Raw genomic sequence first — 27,915 nt, 5'->3', positions numbered from 1 at the left:
ATGTACCTATATAAAATCAATAAATTTTAAATTTTTGACATGTTTAATATTTAATATAAAACAATGCCGAATTGTGTACTGTAATATGAAATAAAGGATATATTGAATGTCTGTGGTATAGATCAAATTAATTTTTTTTGTTTGTAAAAATTTGCTTGCAACTCTGAAATAAATAGATTTTAGAGCAATAATTATTAAGATTTTTTTTGTTTTGTTTGATGAAAAAACATGTTCTTAAAGTTTGATTATCCTTTTGATTATTTTTTATCAATATTCTGAATATTATCTTATTATTTTTTCTAGAATATAAAAAGAAGTTATACAGCTTTCAAGAAGATGCAGAACAACTGGAAGGTTTTCAAACACAGGAGATGGCAAAAGTTAAACATCTTGTACGTTTTATTTGAAATAATAGTTAATATGTAAATTATAATTTCTCGTCCTTAGTCTGTTTGAGAGTTAAACAATTTATATTTGCATGGAATTGTTTATTATAAATGACAGTATAAAGAGTGTAACAGAAATGATAAAAACGAAAGAGATTATTTTTCATGCAAAAATAAATTGAAATATAAAACTCTAGATATGGAATATATATATGTATATTTTTTATGAGGTTCGATTAGAAGGAAATTGATTGTAAAAATTAGAAAATTATACTTTCATATTTTTTCTTGATTCATACATGTTATATTCTCAAGTAGATTGTTCTTGCGTCATACGTATCATGAAGTACATTATATACAAATATATATATATATTTTTTTTTCAAGATTTATTATTTATTATAGGTATATATATTTTTCAAGATTTTTTATTTAAAAAATAAAAATTTAAAAGCAATTTTTCAATTTTTTAAATAACAAACAGTAAAGTATGACAAGATTATAGATATATATTTATTTTCAAGCTTAAAAAAAGCCAAGAAAAGGAACTTGGTTTACAAATAGACCTTAAACATTCATCCATCCACACCATATAAAACTACAAACCTAGGCTATTAACAGACTTCATTCGCTTAAGCGAATAATTATGTTCTAACCTGTTTCCGCTTCCTCTCTTTCTCTTTCCAAAGCCTTTTTAGTATCCTCCCTTTTTCTATTCCTAATTCATCGTTACAAAGTGTATCTAGTCTTTCCTTATAGCTCTTACCTAAATTTACAAACCAGTCGCAAATCACTGTGCATTCACCTACATAATGTTCCAAATTATCCCTACCCAACTTACAAAATCCACAACTTCTTACATCCTCGTCCAATCAATATTTATTTGCTTCCTCCATATTACCGCACCTCAATCTTATCAACGCTCTTATACCATCACCCGCCATTGACTTATCTATATTTACTTTTGATAAATATCTGGGTTTATTATACCCTATACCTAGCTCCTTATATCTTATATTGTACCGCGCATTTCTAACCTTACTATCAATAGTTTGTTCTTGTATTCCTGTTCTCTTTCTCTTATTACCCTGTCCATGTCAATATCCTTCCTTCTTGAAGTTCTTATCGCTTCAAGACCCCATCCCAAATTATTAAAATAACTTTCCCTTTCGCTACTGAATAGATCTTTCTTTCCGTTCCCCAAATTATACTCCACTTTATCTTTTTCTTCCCAACATGCACCCACTAACCTATTCTTACCACTTTCTCTACTCCTCTTTTCATACCTTATGGCTCTTAATCCCCATTCAATTTTTAATTTCTTTAAACCCAGCTCTCTCAAGATCATATACCGCGGCGTACAAAATTCTATTCTAAAAATCCATCTGATGTAGTCCAGCCAGATCTTTTCTAATAGGGTCCTCCACGATTTTTTGTTTTTTATTTTAAATTAAAGTTCTGATACTAAAAACAACTATTACAATAACAAAAGTAATTAAAAATCGTTAAATAATTTTTTTCATGAGTTTAAAAATTGCGATCGATTTAAACGCCCAGTTTTTCGCGCGTTGTCGATGTGACGTCATTATTCAGTAAACAGGTTGGACAGTTTGTTTTGAAAGCATTAAAAATGACCGAAAACGCAAATAACGTGCAAGATGCAGTAAAGAAACGCAGTTACAAGTGGTGCTTGTTTCGTAGTGGTCCGTAGTTTTTACCTTCACCTCTGTACCGAAGTGTACAATCGACAAGATGACAAGGGGGTTTTTTCGGGCGTCCTCGGATGAGGACTATTACGGTGCTTTAGACCCTAGGGTAATTAGCACAATGCAAACTAAACCTAAATTACTTTTCCTCTAGTGATCAAATGACCTTGTCAATATGTTTTAAAAATTTAAAGATAATATATAGAATGTTCCAATTCTTGGCTTTTATGAGATGACAGATATCTATTTCGTCCAGATAGCCCTCAGCTCTTAACTCTACATCCATGTCAATCCTCTGAGCATCGTATTTGTGCCCAGATAGCCAAACCTGAGCAGCAGATTCCAAGCAGAGTCTGCATTAAATTTTTGGTATCAGAAAGGCAACAAATTGCACGCGGAAACTGCTCTATCAGACGATGTTGTCAAATTGTAGCCAGAAATGCGACAGAGCCTGCTGACAGGCAATGTGAGCAGATTAGCAGCAGAAACCGCGCAGAGCCTGCACACATACTTGGCAGCAGATTGACAACAAAGATCAAGCAGAGCCTGCGCGCATGACTTGAAAACAGAGTGGCAGCAAAAACCGAACAGATTCTTAATTAAGAAAGATGTATGGTAGCGCATCTTTCCGTGATAGTTTGCAACGACGCCACTAAGCGGCGCATAATGGTAAGACTAACTCGTAAGTAAATTTTAGTTGAGGGCTAATATAAGCAGGGTTTCTGCAAAGCAAAATCATAACATCCGCGAGACATATCTTTGTCAGCAATACAACGCAAGGCTCAACCAAAATTGCTGCAATGATATAGATATGCAAAATAATATTTTCCAAAGTAAGATGTAAAGTATATTGTGTGTAATGTATATTTTTCAAATATTAAAAAAATTTTTTAAACGTGAAACAATTATTGCTGATTGGGTTAAACATATTTTATTTTTCGAAGCAATACTTCTGATAGAAAAATTTTACAAATATTATTGTATATATTTATTTGCAATCTTTTAAAAATATTTTTGAAAATATTTTTCTGACATAATCTGGCGGACACAGAAAGATTTAAAAAATATTTTTGTGAATTATTTTAATCTATACTTAAAAAATATTTAAAAAATATTTAAAAAATATTTTGTGCTGTATGGGTATGGACAAAGTCTGCTCGGTTTTTGCTGCCAATGTGCCAATTTGTTCTCAGGTCGAGCGCGCAGGCTCTGCTCGGTTTTTGCTGCCAATCTGCTGCCAGGTTATGTATGCAGGCTCTGCGCGGTTTCTGTTGACAATCTGCTTACATTGCCTGTCAGCCAGGCTCTGTCGACAGAACACGAGCTTAATGCGGACACAGATGGCTATGGTTTTGGTGTGGGATTTTGATCAAATTTGCTGCCAATCTGCGCGCATTTTGCTAACATTTTGCTATCTGGGTGGCATCTTGTCAGCAGATGTTGCAAATCTTCCTTCTCATATCCACATTCACATCTTTCGTCATCCACATAACCCTTCCTCTTCAAAGAAGCTCCGAGATTATAATGGTTAGCTCTCAGTCTGTTGACTAGGGTGACAAAATATCTCTCTGCGTTAACCTCTCGGAACCATGGTCTAACCGCTTGCCGATCGTAAAAATTGTCGAAGTAGAAGGCGCCCTTGTGCGCAGAATCGCGAATAATCGATAGTTGTGTGGCGTCCCATGTCTCCTTCCTAGCGCGCGCCATGAGATCCCCCACCGGAGTTTCAATGGAGGGATCAGCCTCCTCATTGGCAGCCTCCTTGGCAAGCACGTCAGCCAATTCGTTGCCGGCAATTCCGACATGAGCAGGAATCCACACCAATACGACATTCTTACCATACTCATATTTCAATTCATATATTAATATTCTGGCCTCCGTAATATATTTGTTCTTGTGAACGTTAAGATGATTGTTATAAATAGCCTGTAGGACAGATTTGCAATCTGAAAAAATAACAATATCTTTATTTCTGTCTGTGTGTTGATTCTTCATCAGTTGAAGGGCTGACTTAACGGCGAAAGCCTCCGCCGTGTATGAGGAGCACAAATAAGATAGACTCATCTTGTACGCTGTTTCTTGGTCGCAGATGATCATACTGGCACCTGTAGATCTTGAGTCTTCGCTATACGATCCATCCGTAAAAATAATTTCCGGGGTATCATTCAGATCATACTGATCTATCACTTTGCTAACCAATGTTCGATCAGAAAACCCATCACTCTTTCTCTCCTTGTCAATTGCAAAGTTTACCTTGGGCTTGAATGTGTGAGCACCATATGAGCCTTGAAAAATCTCAAATTTTCTGGGAGGGCCGATTGTGACCGCGCGAGCCCCCCTCCACAACTCCGAAAGGAGCGACAGCTTGTACATTGGTTGACGAAATCGGACGTAGCTCTTGCAATCCAGCAGCCGCTGTAATTTGCCACATAGACCACTTCGATTGTAGGCAATAGATTTGTTGACAAAGTTGCGACCGAGTAGAGCAGCGCGGTCCTTCAGCAGCCTCACCTTGGCCTCTGCTATGATAACATTGTTTGGTGTACTATTCCTATATCCAAGGGCAGTGCGAATGCCCAGGTACTGGGATCTCTCTAGCTTCAACTGCAGCGCAGCATCCCTGGGAAAGTAGATAAAGTTCCCATAATCTGTAATGGATCTTACCAGGCTCTTGTACAGCATGAGGGCAGTGTTGACCTCCATACCTTTGGACACCTTACAGAGGTATTTTATAATAGAATTCGCTCGGTTCACCTTTCCTCTAACTTCTGCCACCTGTCGATCAAACTTCAAACAATTGTCCAGCCAAATGCCCAGGAACCTAGCTCCGTCGCTGTTGTGCACCTCACAATCCCCCACACGGATGCTAAGGTTTCTATCAACATATCCACTCTTGGAGAACTCCACCAATACAGACTTCTTTGGCTAAAGATCGAGGCCAATCCTACGCAGTCGTGCCGCAACAATGTCAAGCGCACGCTGGAGCAGCACCTTGTTCCGGTGCCGGTTCGGACCACAGATGTATAGCCCTATATCATCGGCGAATTCAACAGCCTCGACACCCTCAGGAAGATCGGCACAAAGACCCTGCGTGAGCAGAGAATATAGTACAGGACTAAGAACAGCACTCTGCGGGAGTCCCTTAAAGACGTATCAAATTATAAATTCACGAGAATTAACAATAAATCGTACCTTTCTACGGTAGAGCCAGTTGCTAATGAACTTGACAATACCGGGGGGACAATTAAGTGCTATTAGCTTATCCATCATTATGCGGAAGTCAACGCAATCGTAGGCAGACGAAACGTCGAGAAAGACCGCAAGGGTATATTCCCCAGCACAAACAGAGGCCCTGATGTCCGACACAATTCTCGTCAAATTATCCGCGCAGGATAATGCCTCTGCGGAAACCGTTCTGGGAAGTACTGAACTTCTCCTCCTTTTCTGCCCACCAAATAAGTCTCTCATTGATCATTCTTTCCATCAATTTACCGATGCACGATGAGAGTGATATGGGGCGTACCTTTTCTCGTCCCACTTTGTCGATAAATATTACCTGATAGTTCAACCATTCCGCAGGCAACATTCCCGAAAATCAGACCACGTTGAAAAGTTCGAGGAGACAAACCTTGGCAGGTTCAGGCAGGAGTCTGATCATCCTATATTCTATACCATCAAGCCCAGGAGAAGAATCCTTCCTGATCATTTCAATGGCTCTATCCAATTCAGAGCGAACAAACGGAGCATCCAACTCATCATCAGGGTGTCCACCATCATAGTCCATAGCGGGATCAGTCCCCACAAACGGGGGAGCCAATCCATCAATGGAGGTTCTAATTTCCTCCTCTCTATTCTTCGTGGGCCAAGCATGCCATTCCAAATTATTTCTAGCGTTCTTGAGAATGCGCATCGTGTTCCACACGTAGCTGAGGCTGGTAAAACGATTAATATCGCTACAGAATTTCTCAAAGCTAGCTCTCTTCTTTGCCTTAAAGGTCCGCCTGGCCAGCGCCTTGGTCCTCTTATACTCGATCCAGTCATGCATACCCTTTGTCCTCTTCCAAGTAGAAAAAGCAGATCTTCTGCAACGAATCGCCTCGTCACACTCAGCGTCCCACCACTTATGCGATCTCCTGCGCCTGTCGGGATCGTCCGGAGGGGGTCCAGAATCGTCACGTCGTCTACCCGATGCAATAGAAACGGATTTCCTCAGTATTTCCACGAAGCAATCATAATACTTCTCCAGATCGACCTTGAAAAGCTCATAGTGCGGGAGCAAGGAGGCAACAACCTCGTCCCCCACCAAAGTGATGAATTGCGACCAATCCGTCCTTTTGGTAGACAATCTATTAGTGATTTTTCTGTACAATTGAGGATAAACATCAAAGGAAAAAGAGATGGGAAAATGATCGCTGTCCCATGTCTCCTCCAATTGCCGATAGGAAACTCTATCGACGATGCCCTCCGAACCGAACATGAGATCCAGGTTGGAATCGCGCTGGTTATGGGAGCCCTGTCGCGACTTAGTGTCTGTATTTATGCATATGAGGTCCTCATCACTCATCAGATCATATAGAAGATCGCCCTTATCCTTTGTAGTTGGACAGTTCCAGGCGACATTGTGAGCATTCATATCTCCCAATATAATCGAGTCATCATTGTTACCATTAATTGCCTGAAAAACGGGCAAAAGATCACGTCTCGTCATAGGTTCATTAGGGTGCCTATAGATAGCGACTATATTAAGATTTTGATTCAAATTCTTGGTCCTCACGCCGACAACATCATAGCCCACTGGCAAAGTCCCAGGGACAGAGAGAATTTCAAACTCCAAGTGATTACGAAGGGAAATTGACACGCCCCCACTGCCGAGGCGATTGCTACTATTGACCGTCTTATAATTGGAGAAAACAACTTTATTGAAACCAGAGCATCTGGTCTCAGTAAGCACCACAATATCATACTCTAAAATATTTTTCGTAAGCTCATCTCTACTAGTCCGGTAGCCCCGACAATTCCACAGAAGGAGGTTGAATTATATAACGGGGAGGGTCCCAGGCCTCCCATACCTCACCAGAGCTTTCCCTAAGTCCTTATTTCTGTTCAGTTCTCTTCTCGCTAGGTTATTTTCACTTCCACCGTAATCTGACTGATCCCGTCTATCAGTATGCATAAGTGCGCTAATTAAAATTTCTCTTGCCTCTGGGAGTCTCTGCAGTAATTGCAGGATACTATTCAATACCTCGCCAACCAGGTCGTGAGAAGGATCTGAGCTTCCGTGATTATCTTCTTGATCATTCCTAGCAACTCCCCATTATGTGCCGCCAGGGCTATGCCCCTCTTCTCCTTAATTATCTCCTCAGCACGGCCGTCGAAGTGACCATAATAATTCCCAATATGGCTCGAAGGCGTCGTGGGTACACTTCTCGGCCTAAAGCGAGGCAGGTTGCCCCCCGTGATCTCTGCAGATCGTGAACCGCGGAGAGTAGGGTCTCGCCTTGAATCTCCAACTTCCGCAGCATTGTTCGGTGACTCCGTTCCCCTCGATAGTATTGGCCAAGCCTTAGGGTCTCTAAATCTATTTTGTGGCTTCGCAGGCGTGACCCCTCCCTCAACCAACCGCACAGCTCTATGAAATGAAATATTATTATGTGCCATAGCAATGTTAATATTTTTGTTTTTTTGATGCAGTGGACATCCTATATACGTAGATTTGTGAGAGCCCTCGCAATTATAACAGCGCACCGGTCTGTCACAATGCCCGTGGGATTTATCACCGCAGACGATACACCGAGTTTCGCTTTTACAGGCTATCTTAGTATGGCCAAATCTAAAATAGTTAAAACATTGGCGTGTTGGCGGTACGTACGGTCTAACTCTCAGTCCCACTCCATTTCTAAAAATTTTTAGGTCACGTGTCTTGTTTGCCTTAAATGTAATGATAATATTGTCTGTATTGACTAGCGACGATTTCTGTGACTCGGGGTCCCACCTTCGCCGGAACATCCTGTCCAATCTGAGTATACCAGATTTATCCTGAATCACGTCCCACAGCTCAGGAATTCTCGAGGGCCAGTCCGAAATAACTCCCTTGCAGATAACAGCGCGTTGCTCCAAATGAGCTGTTAATTTAGGCTCATTAATTTTCCCTATAATGTCTAGAGCACGATTAGCATCAGAAAAATCCTTAAAATCTATTTCAGCTGAGAAATGATTAATCATTTCAAGCGTTGTCGAGCAGATCTGCAATTCGTTAAGAAGCATCCACATCTTTATACGATTCCTACCTTTTGTTGTAGTGGTTTGATCGTGGGGGAGGCGAATAATAATCTTGGCGATTCCCTTATGATCGTCATCATATCTCGCAAATCGTTGCACGTCAACGGAATTACCGGGAACACATTTTCTCAAAATGGAATCGCAAATGATATAAGATTCTTTGTCAGGCAACAGGGGATCGTCCACATTATTTACACGTGTCGTGTTCACGTCGTTCACGTGATCACCTAAAGACGGTTGCGTGCCGCCGGCAACAATAACAACATTACCATTACTCGAAGTCGTTTTGTTTATGAAAAGTTCACGACCTCTAGTCTCCTCCAGGCTCGCGGAGGTGTCCACTTCCGTCTCCATATCGTCCTCAGGTGCTAAAATACCTGTATTGACCGTTAAGTTGCGTCGCTTATCCCTTTGCTGTTTCGAAATATGGCTCCTACTACTTATTCGGTCCGCATCCAACGAGTCCGACGTCCTTAATTCCTGTGAGAACTTATCAAATTCCCGCTCAGTCATACAGGTACGGAGTTTCTTGCTCGAATTGTTCACCGAGTCATCGTCAGAGGAACGAGGGCTATCACGTGCGCGTCTCGTGGTCGAGTCCGTCGTGTTCATGTAATCTTAATTAATCAAGAGAAAAAAGAGGATTCTGTGCTCCCCCTCCGAGGGGGGGAAGCAACACTAAGAGGAAATAAAAAACCCTCCCGAAAAGGGACCTCCCGTCACAACCTCCACCACCGCGCAACACCGTATCAAAAAACCGGTATAATCTCAGAGCAAGCAATACAAGCAGCGAACACACACGTCCGTCTCGCACGGTGACTCGAGCCAAACTCACAAGATGACAAGAGTGTTTTAAAGGTTATGTCATGTGTTGTATATATATAATATTCAAATTAATATACTTTGATATATCGTTTCATACTTTTAGCGTTACTTCTGTAGTAATTAACTTACGATAGTTCCTTCGCTTAAACGGGATTTTCCTTTGCGTAAACGGGATTTTGTAGTAACTTACGATAATTTACTCTGCGTAAACGAGTGAATTATCGTAAGTTACTACAGAAGTAACGCTCGCGTAAACGTAGTACGTATCTTATATCTGTCTATAAATTTTACTATTTATTTCCTGTTATTACAAGTTTTTAAAGTTATTACAAGTTTCTTAGCTTTTACACCACGAGTTTCTGCGATATTAAACACATCACTTTCAGCAAAAAAATTGGAAACCATTAATACCGTTACTTTGGGTAAGTTATTCGACTGTGCTTTAACAAATCCCGTGTTAATTATTTGCCACATTGCAACAAAACAATTGGGTAAATACGTAAATATATATAAAATACCGTAGCAACAGTTTGAAATTACTGAATAATGACGTCACAGCCAATCACAGCGCGTTTTATCCCCTCTCCTTTTATAAGCAGTTTTAATCATTTTTATTGAAAAATTACATTGTTAATATCGTTCTAAAGTTGTTCCATTCAATTTGAACAAATATAAGGTTCATGAAAATAATTTTTTTAACAACTTATTTTTTACAAATTAGACCCTATTCACTTTTCTCCATCCACCCCCATACTTCCACCTCATATTTCATAACACTTTTAACCAGATAGTTAAATAATGTCCGTCTCCTCTTAAAATCATCTTTACATATCCTTTCACCGAGACCCCATACCTTATTTGCTGCTAACTTTCCTTTCCTGCCCATTTCTAATATGATCCGTGTAATTTCCTTTCCTGTTAAACGTAAACCCCAGATACTTAAAATTCTTCACCTCCTCTATTCTTTCCTTACCCCACTTCCAATTTCTTCTACCTAACTTACCACCACTATTAAAAATCATAACCTTTGTTTTTTCTGTACTTAGATCTAACTTCCTATCCTTCAAAAATCTTGTATGACAAGATTATATTTTAAATTTATTTTTATACAAGAAATTGTTTTTTAATTATACCTACCATAATTTTTGCAAACTATATAATTTATATATATTATAGTAATTATAATATTTATAGTAATTACTATATTTTATGCTATATATGTTATATTAATTAAAACAAATTAGATTATAAATTTATGATGATTTTTTTCTAGTTGTTGGCCAAAGAGCAGGAAGTAGAAGAAAAAACGCATCATTTAAAAGCTGCTACAGCAGAAATAGAAAATCTAAAGACAGAAGTTTCCCGACTTAGACGATACGAAGACGAGTTAAACAACGTACAGGTGAGTAGACCGATTTTCTATTTATTCAAATTTACTTTTAATTATTATTTATGATTTATTAATTTTCTTCTTGAAAGATTTATTATTTTTTTATACTTTTGATATTTGGATAATTAAATGGTATTATTTAGACAATTATTACATTGATATTTATATAATTATGTGAAATATCTAAATTATATTTCTGTTAAAAAGATATTAATTAAAAAATAACTTTTGAAAATTTCTTTGTCATATTTAAATTAAATTGTATTCTGTTAAAATAATATATTTCTCTATTTATATAAATACATGCACATGATATTATTCTATTTAATGCAATCTGACAAGCGAGCTAAACAACAAGACTTATGCAATCTATCTATTTATTTGGAACTCTGCCAATTAAAAATTGCTTTGGCTAAAATACGCCAGAGTATTGTCATGTAATCACAGATATAATATGCAGTGAGATTTCTTCTAACATATTTGTGTATTTAGAAAATTAACATAAGGTTTTCCTATTATTGAGAAAAATAAGTTTGAATAAATTATTATTCATTATTTTTGTCCTCATATTTACGATAAATTGTTATTTGCTTTAAATGTCTTGATTGAACGATAGTATGTAAAAATGTTATTATAATAACTAACAGTAGACTATACATAGTCTACTGATAATTATTATGGAAATTTAATATACTATCTTTGACTTTATGGTAAATAATAAAAGGTAAAAAAAAAGCGCTAAGTACACGCAATGTATTTTGTAAATTCAAAAATCCAACATAATTGGTAGCTTTATATTTCTCCTTCACAAAATTATATTACCTAACTTAACTCAAGTAACATGTATTTAAAAAAAAAGTGAAATCTTTAAATTAAATTGCGCCAATTGCAAAGAGAATATGTATATTGCTTTGAAAGATAATTGTTGTGCAACTACTTTAAAAAAATAAAACCCAAGTGGTATCTTTGTCTTCCTATTCAAGGGTCTTCCTATTCCAACCCAAGTGGTAATAGCTTCTTAATTCTCTTTAACAAATTTTTAATATTACAAAGAATCATTTTAATTACAAAGAATTAAAGAAGTAACAGTACAAAATAAAAATATTTAATTAAAACAAAATAAATAAATTTTTTTTGTAAAAAAACTTGGCGTTGCTAGACTTCGAAATTTAAACATTAAAATTTAAAAATTAGTACTAAGATTTTTGATTGAATAAAAAAACAATAAACATAATTTAGGGAAGAATGCGACAGGAGTAAAAAAGCAGCGCCAAGTTTTTTTACAAAACTTTGACCGGCCATTTTGAATTTTGAAAATCTGAGGTCATATTCGTGATCAACGACCCCGAAAACCCCCGAGTGACAAATTTCAGTTTGAGTAAGAAACTTTTTACGAATTCGGTCCGCCATATTGGATCCGCCATTTTAAATTTTGAAAATCTGAGGTCATATTCGTGATCAGCGACCCCGAAAACCCCCGAGTGACAAATTTCAGCTTGAGCAAGAAACTTTTTACGAATTCGGTCCGCCATATTGGATCCGCCATTTTGAATTTTGAAAATCTGAGGTCATATTCGTGATCAGCGACCCCGAAAACCCCCGAGTGACAAATTTCAGCTTGAGCAAGAAACTTTTTACTAATTCGGTCCGCCATATTGGATCCGCCATTTTGAATTTTGAAAATCTGAGGTCATATTCGTGATCAGCGACCCCGAAAACCCCCGAGTGACAAATTTCAACTTGAGCAAGAAACTTTTTACGAATTCGGTCTGCCATATTGGATCCGCCATTTTGAATTTTGAAAATCTGAGGTCATATTCGTGATCAGCGACCCCGAAAACCCCCGAGTAACAAATTTCAGCTGTTTTCCGTGTAAAGAAAAATGTTTGCTTCAAAGGGTTAACATATGTAAAAAAAGGCCCATTTCCATTGGTTTACTGGGTCGTTTTCGAAGTCAAAAAAACGCTGGGGTGTCACCCCCCTGATTTTACCCAGTGTGACTCAATAGGGTTAAAGATTTTACATCTTTTTTTGAAATACATATCACTTGAGTTAAGTTATAGTAGGTAATATAATTTTGTGAAGGAGAAATATATTAAAGATTTCACATCTTTTTTTTAAATATATGTCACTTGAGTTAAGTTAGGTAATATAATTTTGTGAAGGAGAAATATAAAGCTACCACTTAGATTGGATTTTTGAATTTACAAAATACATTGCGTGTACTTGGTACCTTTTTTTTTACTTTTTTTGAAAAAGGTAATTTTGTACTAATATCATCTATTTTGTAATGTTAAGCAAGGATCTGCAAAAAAATTTTATTTTTTATTTTTTAATTATTCATGAAATTAGCAATAACAACAAATTAAATTTTTATTGAATTAGCAAATTAGTAATTAGTTACAAACAATTACTATTTACATAAAAATTAATAATATTTAAGTAAAAGTAAATTATACACTTCTCACAAAAATTAAAGGAACACTAAGTTTATCTTTAAAAATAGGCAAAATTCAAGCAGCTGTAACTTTGTTAGAAATGAACAAAATTTAAATTTAAAGCTTAAAACCTCTACTTTTAAAAGGTTACTATTATTTTTTAGTTTCTGTGAGTTTGGTTACTTTTGCATATAGAAAACTACAAGCTGGACAAAATAGAAAACTTTTGTATTACACGTGCATGGAAAGTAGCACTTTCCGTGTGTATTTTCTGTGCGGAAAGTAACGATTTGCCAACATCTACCTACAAAATATTCCACACGTCATATCCAAAGTCATAGTCAACGGGAAAACCGTGCGCTAAGACTCATAGCGCACGGGTTCAAGCCATACCTAACGGGTATCAACGCCATCTCGCAGCGCACACAGAAAACAACTACCGAAAATACCGCCACTTCGCCTCTTCCCAACACACACCTAACCTAACAGCTAGGCTGCGTTCGGAAACGTCACCCGGGTGTACACGGGTATACTCCCTTCTCCTTCTAACTCGCTGAGATAGAAAGAGAAGGGAGTATACTCGTGTGCACCCCGGTGACGTTTTCGAACGCAGCTCTACTCATATGTCACTCTACTGTACATACTTGTACGCATAACCTTCCCAAACGGTACGAGTACGGGCGCGTCCTCCCTTTCGTGTTCTCTTTTGTCAGCGCGGCCGAGTCGCGGAGTCGCCGAGTGCCGAGCCTGAAGCGCGAGTCTCGTATCGCAAACAACCGCGTGCAAACTCGCGCCGCTATTCGTTTTTCTCGCTCGGGCATCAGGGCATCAGACCCGTGAGGCCCGTCAGCCCGTGGCCATCGCCGCTGCCGCCGCCGTCGTCGACGCGACGACGACGACGACGACAACGACGACGACAAGGCCGACCTGGCCGACGAAGTCGATTTCGACAGGTAGTGGATAAACGTGACTGTGCGCTCGCGCTCGCGCTCGCTACGAGCCTACGCGATACGTGCTATTTGCTCCTGTAATAAATGTCGGTTAAAGTATGCGGGGGAGGGGCTCCGCCCCTCCCCCCCACGCCCCCTCCCCGCCTGCGCCCAACTCGGGGGGGCTTTGCCCCCCCGAACCCCCCCGTATGTCATTTCTCCCAACTCGGGGGGGCTTCGCCCCCCCTCGTTGGGGGAAAAAACTCCCGACTACTCGTGCGGGTAAACGCACTCGCCTTCGGCTCGTGCGACTACCCGCACTCGTCTAATATACGCACATTTCCACTCCCTTAACCCCCATCCCTACATGCACTTGTAATACAAAATAGTATGTGTTACACGTACGGAAGTTGGCTGTTAGTCTCAAGCGCGGGTAGGCGCACTCGCCTTCGGCTCGTGCGCCTACCCGCGCTCGTGACCAACAGCCAACTTTCCGCACTTGTAACACAATATACTATTCTCTCTCTTTGTGGGCCTGTCATGTGCACAAAAAAAATCTGCGAAAGTTTTCGATTTTCTAATGTAAAAGCTTGAAGTTTTCCTTGCAAAATCTTTTTTTAAAAATGTTTCTACGATTTTTTGTTACTGAGTTATCGTGGATCGAATAAGTAATGAGGATTTTGACTTTGATTGCTCATAACTCTCTTTAAAAAATCATCGTATTGCAATTTAAAAAACAGATTCTTAACCCTTAACTGGCACACGTCCGCGATCGAACGTTATCTGCATACGGGGTGTTGTATACCCCACACGACTTTGAACGTTGGTTACGGCGAAATGGAGGCTCCAATAGGCTTGAAAAAAATCAAGTACATACATTAAACACTGGAAAATGATACCCATTAGCCCAAACTATGAAATTTTTAGTTTTGAGGCTTCAAAAAAATTCTTGAAATAAATGTGTTATGAAAAATGGCTTTTTTTGCTAAAAAAATCATATCTCACTCAAAAATAAATATTTTTTGATAAAAATTTAACACGATGTTCTTGAGATAGAGTACTTTACGAAAAAAATTATGATTGTAGTGGGTATTTAAAAAAAGGTATTTATTTTCATGATCGCCTGTGCCCCTTTTTTCTAGAACTGAAATCTTGATTTTTATAAGAAAACTCATTTTTATTTTATGTTTAAGTCAGGAATAATCAATTTTACTGTAAGATTTTCATAGAAAGTCTTTATATTTTCCAAAAGTATAAAATTATTGCTTTACATAAAGATCTTACTCTATTGCAGCGCACTGCACACAAATCGCACAACGATGTTTGTCGCACATCGGACGTAAACAAGTTTGGCAGAGCAGTTTTGTCTTTTTATCTTTGCTCCTTTTACATATAAGACATCGAGCATACTTTTCTAAGTACACCCTGTTCTCGAGTTTTTCAGGTTGAACCCTGTTTTCTTGCAGGATATTTTCAATAGCAAATCGCAGGTCGAGTCGTATATTGGGATTAGAAAATCTGTCGCGTAAAAAGGGCAATGTGAGATCTACCATTTTTTTAAAGCAATATTTACTAGTCACTGCTGACTCATTCCCTGAATTTATCAATTTGCATTTGTATAAAATGCGGGCATTGACAATTGCTTGATCTAGAATGCCGTAAAATATGCGCATAGGCCATCTGTTCGTTCTGCGACTGACCGTATACGCATGGCACAACTGATCAAAGCAATCAGTGCCGCCTTTTGTAAAAAAAAAAGAAAAAAAAACTTTTTTCAATAAAAAATTACGAAGCCTGCACTTGGGGTGTTCAGCACCCCAGCAATCCTGACACGTCTGATTCAAATCGTGTTTGGAAAGGCACTAACAGGGGCTCCAAGCTATCGTACTAAACGCGGACGCCTAGTTTTAGCGCCATCTACAAAAGCGGGGGGAAACTCGTAGCCGGATCTTATGGCTTCTGTCCACAGGACGCGGAAACGCTTGCCGCGCGGCAAGAAGCGACGCGGTAGCCAATGCGACAGCATGCAGCTGTTTGAAAATTGGGGTTTTTGACCTCGTGTGACAACCGAGGGTTAAAGACAATATATTTATGTAACAACATAAAAATAAAAAAAATATATACATTATTATTTATTAAAACTCTTATATGTATCATAGTATGCATATGCTAAATCATGCAATTTACTCGTTTGTGTTAGTGGAATTCTAAAGCCCTTTAAAATATTATTAATTGTTTTTATATTACGCGTTATACATCCTGGGATATATGTATTTAAAATATAATTTTGAATATGTTTGTGTTCACAGTCTATACAACTTAAATTGTATTTAATACGAAATTTTTTTTCCGAATTAACGATGCACCCTTTTACCTCGCACTTTTTATGTGACATGCTTCCTAAAAAAATCAGTGTTTAATAAATAATATGTTTAAATACATGAGCATCTTATATAAGACATTATAAACTAAAAACTAACTGAAATTATGAACTAACGTTGCAATTAAATTAATAAACATGCATACTGTAATATAAAACAGGTACTTGTCGAATATTCAAAGTCACGTTCAAAGTCACATTTAAAGTCATAATTATACTTTGATGTATCCAGGGCCGTTGCACAGGTTTTTCAAATCGTGTAAAAGCTACGCCGACACCGGTAAGCGGAACAGAACACGGCCCCAGATGTATCTGTGTAGAGCTCATCGATGTGATGTATATGTATGTGGTAGTAGCCTACCTAACGCCATCTACAAATCCGGGGGAAAGCTTTTAGCGAATCATGGGATCCAGTTCGTGTACGTTAGCTTGGACCCCCTGGGCACTAACGATTTCTGCCAGGTGGAACGTATTGGAATGCGTCATTGGTGATTCGAACTAACAACAGATGGCACTGCGATGCGAAAATTCATAGATTAACCGACCGAAAAAGACGCCTAAACTTCGTTTTGGGGTGTTTGACCCCCCGCGTTCCAGTTAAGGGTTAAAGCTGAAACTTTGGTCTATTGACCGATATAATTGCCAAATTTTTTTAAATAATATGTAGACATGATACAAATGGATGAAAATAATGTAAAAATTAGTGATTTTTCTCTTTTTTATTTTGACCCAGAAAATAATTGTGCAGGACAATAAAACAAATTTATTCTTTATTTTTGTACTTTTAAGTACCCTGCATTAAAAAACGTAAAAAAAATTACGTCTGGTAGTTTAAACAATTTCATGTTTTCCGCATTTCCCTTTGTTTTCCATGTTTTCACCGCTATAGACATAATTTTTATGGCCATTTTCGGATTCTACGACTCAAAATACGTAAAAATATGTAAGATTTATTCGTTCCCCTAACAGTTCCCAAAACTAAATTTTGTGTACTCTCCTTAAGCAATTTTACAATCTTTTGTACGTTTTGCTCCATAAAACCATAGTGGCCACCATGAAAAAAATCTTATATCTATTTGGCAAATTTTTTTAAATGCAGGGTACTTAAAAGTACAAAAAACATAAAGAATAAATTTGTATTATTGTTCTGCACAATTGTTCTCTGGGTCAAAATAAAAAAGAGAAAAATCGCTAATTTTTACATTATCTTCATCCATTTGTATCATATCTACATGTTATTTAAAAAAATTTGGCAATTATACCGTTCAATAGAGCAAAGTTCCAGCTTTAAGAATCTGTTTTTTTAATTGCGATACGATGATTTTTTTAAGAGAGTTATGAGCAATCAAAGTCAAAATGCTCATTTCTTATTCAATCCGCGATAAATCAGTAACAAAAAATCGTAGAAACATTTTTAAAAAAAGATTTTGCAAAGAAAACTTCAAGCTTTCACGTTAAAAAGTCGAAAATTTTCGCAGATTTTTTTTGTGCACGTGACAGGCCCACAAAGTGAAAGGAAAATTTTCTATTTTGTCCAGCTCGTAGTTTTCTATAGGTAAAAATTACCAAACTCACAGAAACTAAAAAATAATAGTAACCTTTCGAAAGTAGAGATTTCAAGCTTTAAAATCCTTTTTTTTTAATTTAAATTTTGTTAATTTTTAACAAAAGTTACAGCTGCTTGAATTTTGCCTATTTTGAAAGATAAATTTAGTGTTCCTTTAATTTTGGTGAGAAGTGTAGATTACTTAAAGATTTGATAATTTGTCAGAGAAAAATTTCTAGTTTGTGAAAGTTAGTATTTAGGTGAAAATGAATTAATTTCTTTTGTAAACTGGTAATTAGTAGAAATAATTTTTTTATTATTAAAATAATTAATAAGTTTATCAAAAATAAATTACTATTTATTTGAAAATTAATAATTAGTGGAAAATAATTATTAATTTTTTCAATAATAAATAAATAGTCTCAGATAAATTACTTATATTTTAAAAATTATTAATTAGTTGAATATAAATAATTTAATATTGCAGTTAAATGTGGTTTAAAAAAGATAATTATGAAGAAGAGGGTGTACACGGCCCGAATAGACCGTGAGTGAAATTATGGCGGAGAAGGAGACACAGATATGAAATTACTCGAGAGAATAATATCTTTAATAGATTCACATAAATTACCAAGTTCAACTTGAGTTGCTAAATATAGTCTTGACATGAATTCAGAAATAATAATAGAAATACATATGAAATCAGGAAATCATAATCCATTCTGTGAATAAATCCGTTATCATAAAGTATGAGACTTGTCTCGTATCCAATATTTTAAATATTTAAATAGTTGAAGTAGTTCACAAATTTTAATAACGTACGTAGTATCATAAGAAGAATGAAAACCTTAACAAGAGTCTCTTAGTTCTTTTCACAAAGAGGATTATTTTAAACAGAACATGATAAATGCCATTAAATCACATATAAAATTATCAATAAAATAAACATATGGAGTGAAAGTGGAAAATAATGACATGGAATAATTGGTTTTATTTCACATCCGTGTAGAGAACTGTTATTTGAATGAAGAAAAGAATGAATTCAATAATAATCAATCTAATGGAATAATTTATTCTTAGGGCAATTTATAAGAGTGTACTTTCCTTGGAGAATTTTATTAGACATCTTTCAAATAATCAAGGTATTATTCCATGTGATTCCACCAAACAAATTTAAAGTACATCAATATTGAATTGAAGAAACGTATAAATCAGTATCATGAAACGTGTTTATGAAATCAATTTAGCTTGAATTCGATATCTATTGTATGAATAATCATTCTTAATAATACTTTGCATAAATAAACCGTTATGAAGTTAAGTTGAGAATTATGATAATTAAGTATTTATCAGCAAATAGAAATGCGCATAAACGATATAACTTATGAAGCAAACTTACTAAATATTACTTGGATGAGCATACGCAGTACTCATTATGTGTTTAAGAAGATCGCGCAAGAATATATATAGCAGTGTGATATGTACAATAAATGTTAACTTTCTTTCATGTAAAACGTATACATATACGTAGCGAATACTACGCAATTTCATAGTTGAAACGTATGAATTATAAGTGGCGAATACCACGAAACGCAAGATAAGTGAGGTTAAAATGTATTTAAGTTTGGTTGCAACCATTAACTGTGAATTTAAGTACAGACGTCTGCGTCCCAAAATGGACGAACAAAGAATGAACTCCTCCGAGGTCTTCCCGATGACCAGAGTACACAGATCCTCTTTTAGGACCAGAGTATAAAGATCTCGAGATTTCCTGCAACCAAAGATCGATTCAGGACGCGGAATTACCTGCTTCTCAGGCATCCGCGGGCTCTCGCCAGACGAATATCTGACGGCTAAATGATCCTTGGCACAGTCCGAGAAATCGTCGAGTTACCTTGTGTGCAGAAATCCGCAGTATGTGGTATGCACTCCTCAAATAGGAAACCTGCGTGATGCACTCCTCTGATAGGAGACCTGCAGGTTACAGTAAATAGAAAAGGGCTGTTGCCCTGCTTCGTGCTCGTGAGATGCAAATCTCCAACAATGGCCGTCCTCGGTCGTCAATTCCAGGCAGAGACGACAAGAAACAATGAAATGGCCGTAGGCACCTTCCTTTGAATTTCCTTTTGACTGGTGCTGAGATTACGATACGATTTCTTGTGCTTGGTGAAACGTGTATCTACTGACTATAACGCACTCGCATCGACTGATTCTCTCGTTTCCAGAAAGTTCTAGTGGCGGAAGGCCCAAAGCGTGACTCTAAGTTGAATATGTGTATTCAACGAACGAAAGTACTCTTCTTCTTCTTCTTAAAACCCCGATTGGACTTCTGGCTCCGTGGGAGCCAAAGTACCACGCTTTCTTAGCAAGAATTATTGGGGGACTCTCTGGGGAAAGAGTCGCCCTCTTGCCATATCACAATGGATCTTAATCTTCTCGCATGGTAAAGGAGAGTTAGCTCCATAACAATCAATGACTACAAGTCAAATTTACAATCGTTCAAAAAGTTAATTATCACTTTTAAAATTTTCCTATTAAGGTTATTAAACAAATAAACGACTGAGAAAGGTGCAAAAAGATTAAGATTAAATAAATTATTAGTGAAATCTTTTCTTTCCTTGTTATATAAGTCGCAAGACCAAAATAAATGGTCAATATCCCGAAAGTTAAAGCCGCAATAGCATTCAGGCGAATCGCACAAACCAAATTTGAATTTAGTAGCATTAGTATAAGCGTAACCGACAATAATACGAGATATGACACCAAGCCAGTGTCTGTCCATATGAAACTTAGATAAGTAAGAGACATTAATTCCGGTCTTAAAAAAGTTTTCTATATAGAATTTACCCGATCCGATATTAATCTTTACCAAAAACTCAGAATCTATTGCCTTATAGGAACCCTGCTAAAAATGACCGATTGAATCCGATTAAAAATTTTGAATCCGCATGAATCTGGATTCTTGATCCGGAAATCACGGATTTATAACGATTACACCGACTGAAAACGATTGAAACGGATTGGTATTCAACGATGTAATTTCAATCGGTTCCTATCGGTTTGAATCGTTATGATTTCGTAACGATTACACCGATCGAAACCGATTGAAACGGATTCGTAGTCAATTAACGATGTAATTTTAATCGGTTCCTATCGGTTTGAATCGTTATGATTTCATAACGATTATACCGATTGGAAACGATTGAAACGGATTCGTACTCAAAAATGTAATTTCACTCGTTTTCTATCGGTTTGAATCGGTCTTTAGTCAATCGTTTAAATCGTTATGATTTCGTGAACCCCAAAATCACGAAATTATAATGATTTAAACGGATTAACTGACCGATTCAAACTGATAAAATCCGTGAATTCCGGATATATAAACAGGATTATTTACTACTTTATTTTATAATTCCATTCTTTGTACTACAAATTTATTACAATGTGCAGTATTTATTTAAATAAAAACATTTTACAGTTTTGCAAATATAGAATTCATGACTTTACCAAAAGGAAATCCTGTAGTAAGAACTCTATTACGTAAAAATTATGTGTTATATACAATTTTAATGATTAAAGCGGATTTAATCCGATTCACATAGCTACTTTCATTACCCAATTTAAATGGATTAAGCGCAGATACGATTGAAACCGATTCAGTCGGATTCAGATGAATCCGGAAATATTGCATTAAATCCGATTCCGGTGTTGTATTAAAATTTTACGATTGATGCGGATTCAATACGATTCATGTGGTCACTTTATTCACCCGATTAAAATGGATTGGCATTGATACGATTGAAACCGATAACGGCGGATTCAGATCAATCCGGAAATGCCGAATTAAAAACGATTCCGATTGATTTGTTATTAGAACCGATTCACTTCCAATCGGGCATCCGATTAACCGGATTGAAAACGCATTCATTCCGATTCAATTTCACCAAATTTAATAGGAAACCAATCGGATTTAATCGGTCATTTTCAGCAGGGAATCTAACAATGAAGCAGAAAAACATCCCTGTGAGAGATTTTATTCATTAAAGGCTCCCCACTAACAGAAGCAGTCTTGGCAGCAGAGTCCGTTCTCTCATTCCCAAAAATACCAATATGGGCAGGACACCAAGTAAATCTTATACATTTACCCACACAGCACACTTTTTCCTGGGGATGTTCCCAGGATATTGCGATATCACATTGGACATATTGCGATCCTATGGATGTCCTACGGTTATTGTGATCAATATTTGGACATATTGCGATCCCTCGGATATCTGGTGGATGTTGCAATATCTTGTGCTGTGTGGCTATTGTTAGCAAAAGCATAATTCAATTTAGTTTTTATATCAGCCATTAAGGGGCAAAGCTTACAAAAATTGAAAGGTTTAGGATTCCGCAATGCCATGAGGACACTTAACCCCTTCGTTGGCATTGACGCAATAGTGCGTCAAATTAATCCGTGCCCTGTGTGGCATTGACGCAAAAGTGCGTCAACCTTTTTTTTCCTATTTAACTTGCTCCGATTTGGCATCCAAGTTTTATACGGGGGTTTTTGGGGTCGCTGATTACAAATCTGAATTCAAAATTTGCAAATTCAAAATGGCGGATCCAAAATGGCGGATGAAAATGCAAAAAATTACTTGATTGGGATGAAATTTGCCACTCGGGGGTTTTTGGGGTCGCTGATTACGAATCTGAATTCAAAATTTGCAAATTCAAAATGGCGGATCCAAAATGGCGGATGAAAATGCAAAAAATTACTTGATTGGGATGAAATTTGCCACTCGGGGGTTTTTGGGGTCGCTGATTACGAATCTGAATTCAAAATTGGCAAATTCAAAATGGCGGATCCAAAATGGCGGATAAAAATGCAAAAAATTACTTGATTGGGATGAAATTTGCCACTCGGGGGTTTTTGGGGTCGCTAATTACGAAGCTGAACTTAAAATAAAGGAATTCAAAATGGCGAATTCAATAACATGGAGCAAAATACAAAAAATAGGTGGAAATGTATGAAGCTTGGTACTCAAAGTTGTTTTAAATGATTTAAGAATTCCAGTTTTGAGATTTCTCAAAGTTTGAATCAGCAACCTAAATAACCCATAAGTACCAAGATTTATCCAAATCAAGCCGTTTTTTGTATTTTCGTCCGCCATATTGGATCCGCCATTTTGAATTTCTGAATTTTGAGTTCAGATTCGTAATCAGCAACCTAAATAACCCATAAGTACCAAGATTTATCCAAATCAAGCCGTTTTTTGTATTTTTGTCCGCCATATTGGATCCGCCATTTTGAATTTTCGAATTTTAAGTTCAGATTCGTAATCAGCGCCCTCAAAAACCCCAGGATAACAATATTTCAGGATAACAAATTTTCCTGCCATTTTGGGCACTTTTTGTCGAATTCTCTCTGCCAACGAAGGGGTTAAAGAATCCGTACAAATATTTATGTGATCCTATGAAAATTCCCAAATTAAATCCAATGATTTAGAGATGGCCAAAACCTCAGCCGAAAAAGAGCTGGTATACTGATTCAATTTGAACATCCTGGTAATATTCAAGGAGGGAACAAAAACAGCGCAGCCCACTAGTGCATCGTTCTTAGAACCATCCGTGAAAATGTCTATCTCTGAAGAGTATTCTCTGTTAAAGGAAATAAGATTGGTAAACGCAAGATTAGGGTTTCCATGTTCTTTAACAAGATAACCAGTATCGGTATCAATCAAAGGCAAAATTGAGTATGACTGAAATGAGTAAGAATACTGAGGATGCGCATACCAAGTATACAGATGATTCTTGAAAGATTGTACCATAGACCATCTGGAAATTAAAAAGGGAATATTTCTGGAAGCGATATGTTGATTATTCACCAAATTGTAAAAGTTAGAAATTTTATTAATCAACTTATTATTACGTAGCTGAATGGACTTAGCAATGAACTTATCACATTTAGAAACAACCCTCCTCATGAATGATTTCTGACCACTAAAAGCCCAACGCACACGATTAGATGAGGATTTAGAGATATTTAACGCAATCTTATATAAAGAACATAATATACGATCGATCGAGGAACGATAGGTTTGTGCAGCACTCATGAACCACATGGAACCCCACTCAAGGATAGCCCCGATGGTGGCATTAATATAATTCAAAGCCAAGGAAGGATTGACTCCTCGGAATCTACCAGAAAGCCATTTAAGAATGTTCATGTAAATCTTAACTCTAATATTTAGAGATTTAATATGGTCCCGCCATCTAAGTCCAATATCAATAATTAACCCAAGATATCTAATATGTTTACTAAGAGGAATAGATCCACAAGATAAATCAAGTTGATCAGGGATAATCAGTTTCTTGCGATGAAAAATAATAAATTGAGTCTTAGGTAAAGAAATAGATAGATCTAAACCCTCAAGCCAAAAGGCAAGCTGATCAAAAGAGCTCCTCAAGCCCGAAATAACTCTGTCCAGACTAGTGTCCGAGAAGAGGATAGCAATATCATCGGCATATTGCAGGACGATAGCATTATAAGGAATATGAAAAAGAATGTCTTTAACATAAATATTAAATAATATAGGGCTCAAAACAGAGCCCTGCGGAATACCACGCTGCAGGCATTTCTTTGCATAAAAAGTACCGGATTCATAGAAACTGACATATCTTGAGGAAAGGAGGTTACGAAAAAAGCGCTTATACCCATCGGGAATTCTAAGTTTATTGATGTAACTAAATAAAATATGAGGATTAACATTATCGTATGCAGACTTAATATCTAGGAATAAGGCTCCAGTCATAGCCTGTCTCGAGAAGGACTTGTAAATTTCCATATTAATAAAGGCCAGACAATCGTCACAAGACTTGCCTTTCCTGAAACCAAACTGACAATTTGGTAGGATATTCTCCATTTCAATAAATTTCTCAAATCTATCTTTAATCAGTTTTTCAAAAAGTTTAAATACGTTAGAAGCTAAAGAAATAGGTCTAAAACCTTTATTATTTGGTTTGGGAATAAGAACAATATCGAAAAAATTCCAATTAGACGGGAAAGATCCATCAGATAATATTAAGTTAAAGATATTAATCAGTATAGATAACGCAGAGTCCGGTAAAATGCTCAAAATTAAATTAGAAATAAGATCAGGACCCGGAGAACTTTTGATTTCAGAAGAGGCAATTGCCCGTTTAAGATCATTCAAGGAAAGATCCTCGTCAAAAGTAGAGACATGCGGAGTATGAGAGATATTCTCAAAGGAATTCGGGACCCAGGGAGGAGAAAAATCACTGATAAAGCTATGAATATTAGAGATACGACTCACAGATGGTGGATTGTATTCGACAAAAAAGGCAGAGTTCTTAAAGGAGTTAATCGAATTCCAGAAAGTCTTAGGGTAAAAATCTCTCCCAAGCTCATTAATAAAGGAAGTGAAATTTTCCTTTTTTCTTTTACGAATAATCCGTCTGCAATTATCCGAACACTTTCTATAATTAGCTAAACTCTCCCTGGAAGGATTCTCCCTAAGAGTCTCGAAAGCACTTCTCCTAAGAATCTTGGTTTCCTCACACTCCCTGTCCCACCAGGGTTTATTAATATGTTTCCTCTCACAATGACGGTACGATTTACACGAATCAGAGCTAGCATCAAAAGAGATAACCAATCCCGAAGAATAAAAAATTTTCGCCCAGCACGAAGTGCACAGTCGATAATAAGAGCGCTCCAATTCTCATAAGCCAAGGCACCAGGTAAATCATCAACCAAAAAATCAGTCATCCGCTCATTTACAATGTTAACAAAACAGTCCCTGTCCATATTAGAAACACACAACCTGGCTCTCCTGGAGGCCTTCGGGAGGATCATGATTAACCTGAATGATAATGGGAAAATAATCGCTGCCATAAGGTTCGTCGAAGGTGGTCCAGGAGCAAATATGGCTCATAGATTGATATGGCTCATAGATGGCTCATAGATTATGAAACTAAAGAGATGTCGGGAACACTATGATACTCAGGATTAACCGAAACTCTAGTGGAAGTACCATCATTGAGAAGGACAAAGTCAGAATCCGTTACGGCTTCGGACAAAGCCATACCATCACTATTTGGTCTAGAAGATCCCCACATCTCGTGTTGCGTGTTAAAATCGCCACAAATAACAATATTATTAGAACCAGAAGCAGAAACTATACAGAATCCAGTAAATTGGACCAACATTCCGAACCCATACATATGTGAGGAGGTTTATAAAGTGAAATGATGAATATTCTCTTAGGTGATATCTTCTTACAAAGTAAAGAAATACATGTCAATTCGATGCCGGGGTTATTAGCAAAATTAAAATCAAACATAATAGGATCAAATTCTTTTCGACAAAGAATGGCGGTACCCCTTCCACAGATATTATTTGGTCTATCATTTCTGAAGGCAATAAAGTCCTTAAATGAAAAATAAGAACAAGGACCCAGCCAGGTCTCTTGTAAGCAAACTACGTCATATCCCAAAATCAAATTAGAGAACTCAGGAAATTTCCCAGTGATACCCCTGCAGTTCCACTGTAAAATCCTCAAAGCCATTAATTTAGCTTACGAAAAATTAAACCAAGGTAATGTAACAAAGCCGAAGCTTTATATTTTTCTGATTTACCTGAGTTATATAAATATCGCAAATCATGAAGAATAATATCGGGGGTAGGAAAAGTACTTGAAAGAGATTCGAGGTTAGACTCGATCAGATTAGGATCCCTGGGAAGTCTCTTCTTCTTCTTCTTTATTTCATTGGCTCCTGCCTCTTTTCAGAGGACAATATGGCCAGCTTTGTCCACTGTTAGTATTGCTTGTTGAGATAGGTTTGTTGCCTGCTTTGCTTGTGAGACTCTTGAGTGGGGTGCTACTGTTGGCCGCAGAGTATGTATGCTCGTGAGTCGTGAGCTGTCGGTCATATTGAGGAGGAATGGTGAGGGATTACGGGAGGGGCTAAGGTGGGAGAGCAAGGAAGAGAGGGGAGCCGGTAGCTTGCTTGCTCGTGCGCGCGCGGAGCGCGCGAGTTACAAGTTGATGTTTGCTGCTTTACAAAAAGACATGATTAGTCGACAAATCTTGTTTGAAGGATTTTTTAAAATAACGAAGACATCCTCGCTACGAGGACCCGCATTGGTTTGGATCGCAAGCCGGAGGCTTGCGGCCTGTGTATTTGTAAGAGGACAATGAAATATAATATGATTGATGTCTTAAGTCGGATCACCGCAAGCGCATGAGCCGTCGTCAACAAGATTTTTACGGAATAAGCTATGGTTTAAATTGTAATGATTCGCTCTCAGTCGGGAGACAGTGACCACGGCGTCACGTTTTAAACCTAGTTTGTAATACCAGGGTTTAGGGGTGTTGATATAGATTGTTCGGAAAAAATGATTACCTTTGAAGCGGGCTCTGTTAAACAAGTAATTGTGAAATTCGGTGGCTAGCTTTTCTTTCTGCTGGATGAACAGATCAGAGTGGGGCAATTTAAAAGAAGGAGTGACATTACCTAATCGGATCGCTTTTTTAGCTAGATCATCGGCTATTTCGTTGCCCATAATACCTTTGTGGGATGGGATCCAAATGAACTGGATTTCTTTACCGCGCTCGTGTGCAGCTATGATTTTGCTTTTTATTAGCGGGATGAGATAGTTGGAGCGACATGTGATAGGATTTGAAAGAGCGTCGAGAACGCTTTTGGAGTCAGAAACAATAGTAAATTTTGTCTCATTTAGGTCGTAGATGAGCAAAACAGCGTTGTATATTGCCCAGGCTTCAGCCGTGAAGACAGAAGCTCGAGCGGGGAGCTTAAACATGAGGCTGCGCTGAAGCTGGGGAGAGAAGCACGAGGCCCCCACCCAGTTGCCGGAGTCTATTTTGGAGCCATCCGTGTAGAAAGTTATTGTGTCTTGCATGATGGGACCGAAGGCTTGAAGGAAGACATTTTGAACAGCTGTTTTGGGGATCCTTTCAATCAAATTGAGGAAATCAAGGTCCGGACGGTAGAGGGGGGGTGAGAAAAGAAT

The 27,915-nt window shown here is 37.4% G+C and overlaps 1 protein-coding gene across 2 annotated transcripts; it reads left to right on the top strand.

Moving 5' to 3' along the window:
• The first annotated feature begins 231 nt into the window (after positions 1-231).
• LOC139785825 (uncharacterized) lies at positions 232-27,915 on the top strand. 2 transcript variants are annotated; one of them, XM_071724995.1, is made up of 3 exons: positions 232-392; positions 10,470-10,598; positions 27,625-27,915. In XM_071724995.1, exons 1-3 carry the CDS (start codon positions 372-374, stop codon positions 27,904-27,906), a joined length of 432 nt encoding a protein of 143 aa, XP_071581096.1. In that variant the 5' UTR covers positions 232-371; the 3' UTR covers positions 27,907-27,915. The 2 variants fall into 2 exon arrangements, 1 of the variants encoding a protein (XP_071581096.1); XR_011722093.1 differs by lacking the exon at positions 27,625-27,915 and adding an exon at positions 25,048-25,070 and having other exon boundaries at positions 276-392.

The sequence above is a fragment of the Temnothorax nylanderi genome, unplaced genomic scaffold, assembly GCF_030848795.1.
Source record: "Temnothorax nylanderi isolate EJ_2023f unplaced genomic scaffold, tnyl_v1.0 TNYL_tig0893_pilon, whole genome shotgun sequence".
NCBI lineage: Eukaryota > Metazoa > Arthropoda > Insecta > Hymenoptera > Formicidae > Temnothorax > Temnothorax nylanderi.
Note: the sequence above shows the minus strand (reverse complement) of the source record. Positions and strands in the feature narration are given on the sequence as shown.

What these genes read in the sequence shown, in the direction of transcription:
- LOC139785825 (XM_071724995.1), top strand. Translation starts at nt 372, where the DNA reads ATGGCAAAAGTTAAACATCTT. An exon ending in TGGCAAAAGTTAAACATCTT is followed by an intron (nt 393 to 10,469) that starts GTACGTTTTATT and finishes ATTTTTTTCTAG; the next exon opens with TTGTTGGCCAAAGAGCAGGA. An exon ending in ACGAGTTAAACAACGTACAG is followed by an intron (nt 10,599 to 27,624) that starts GTGAGTAGACCG and finishes TGTCTCATTTAG; the next exon opens with GTCGTAGATGAGCAAAACAG.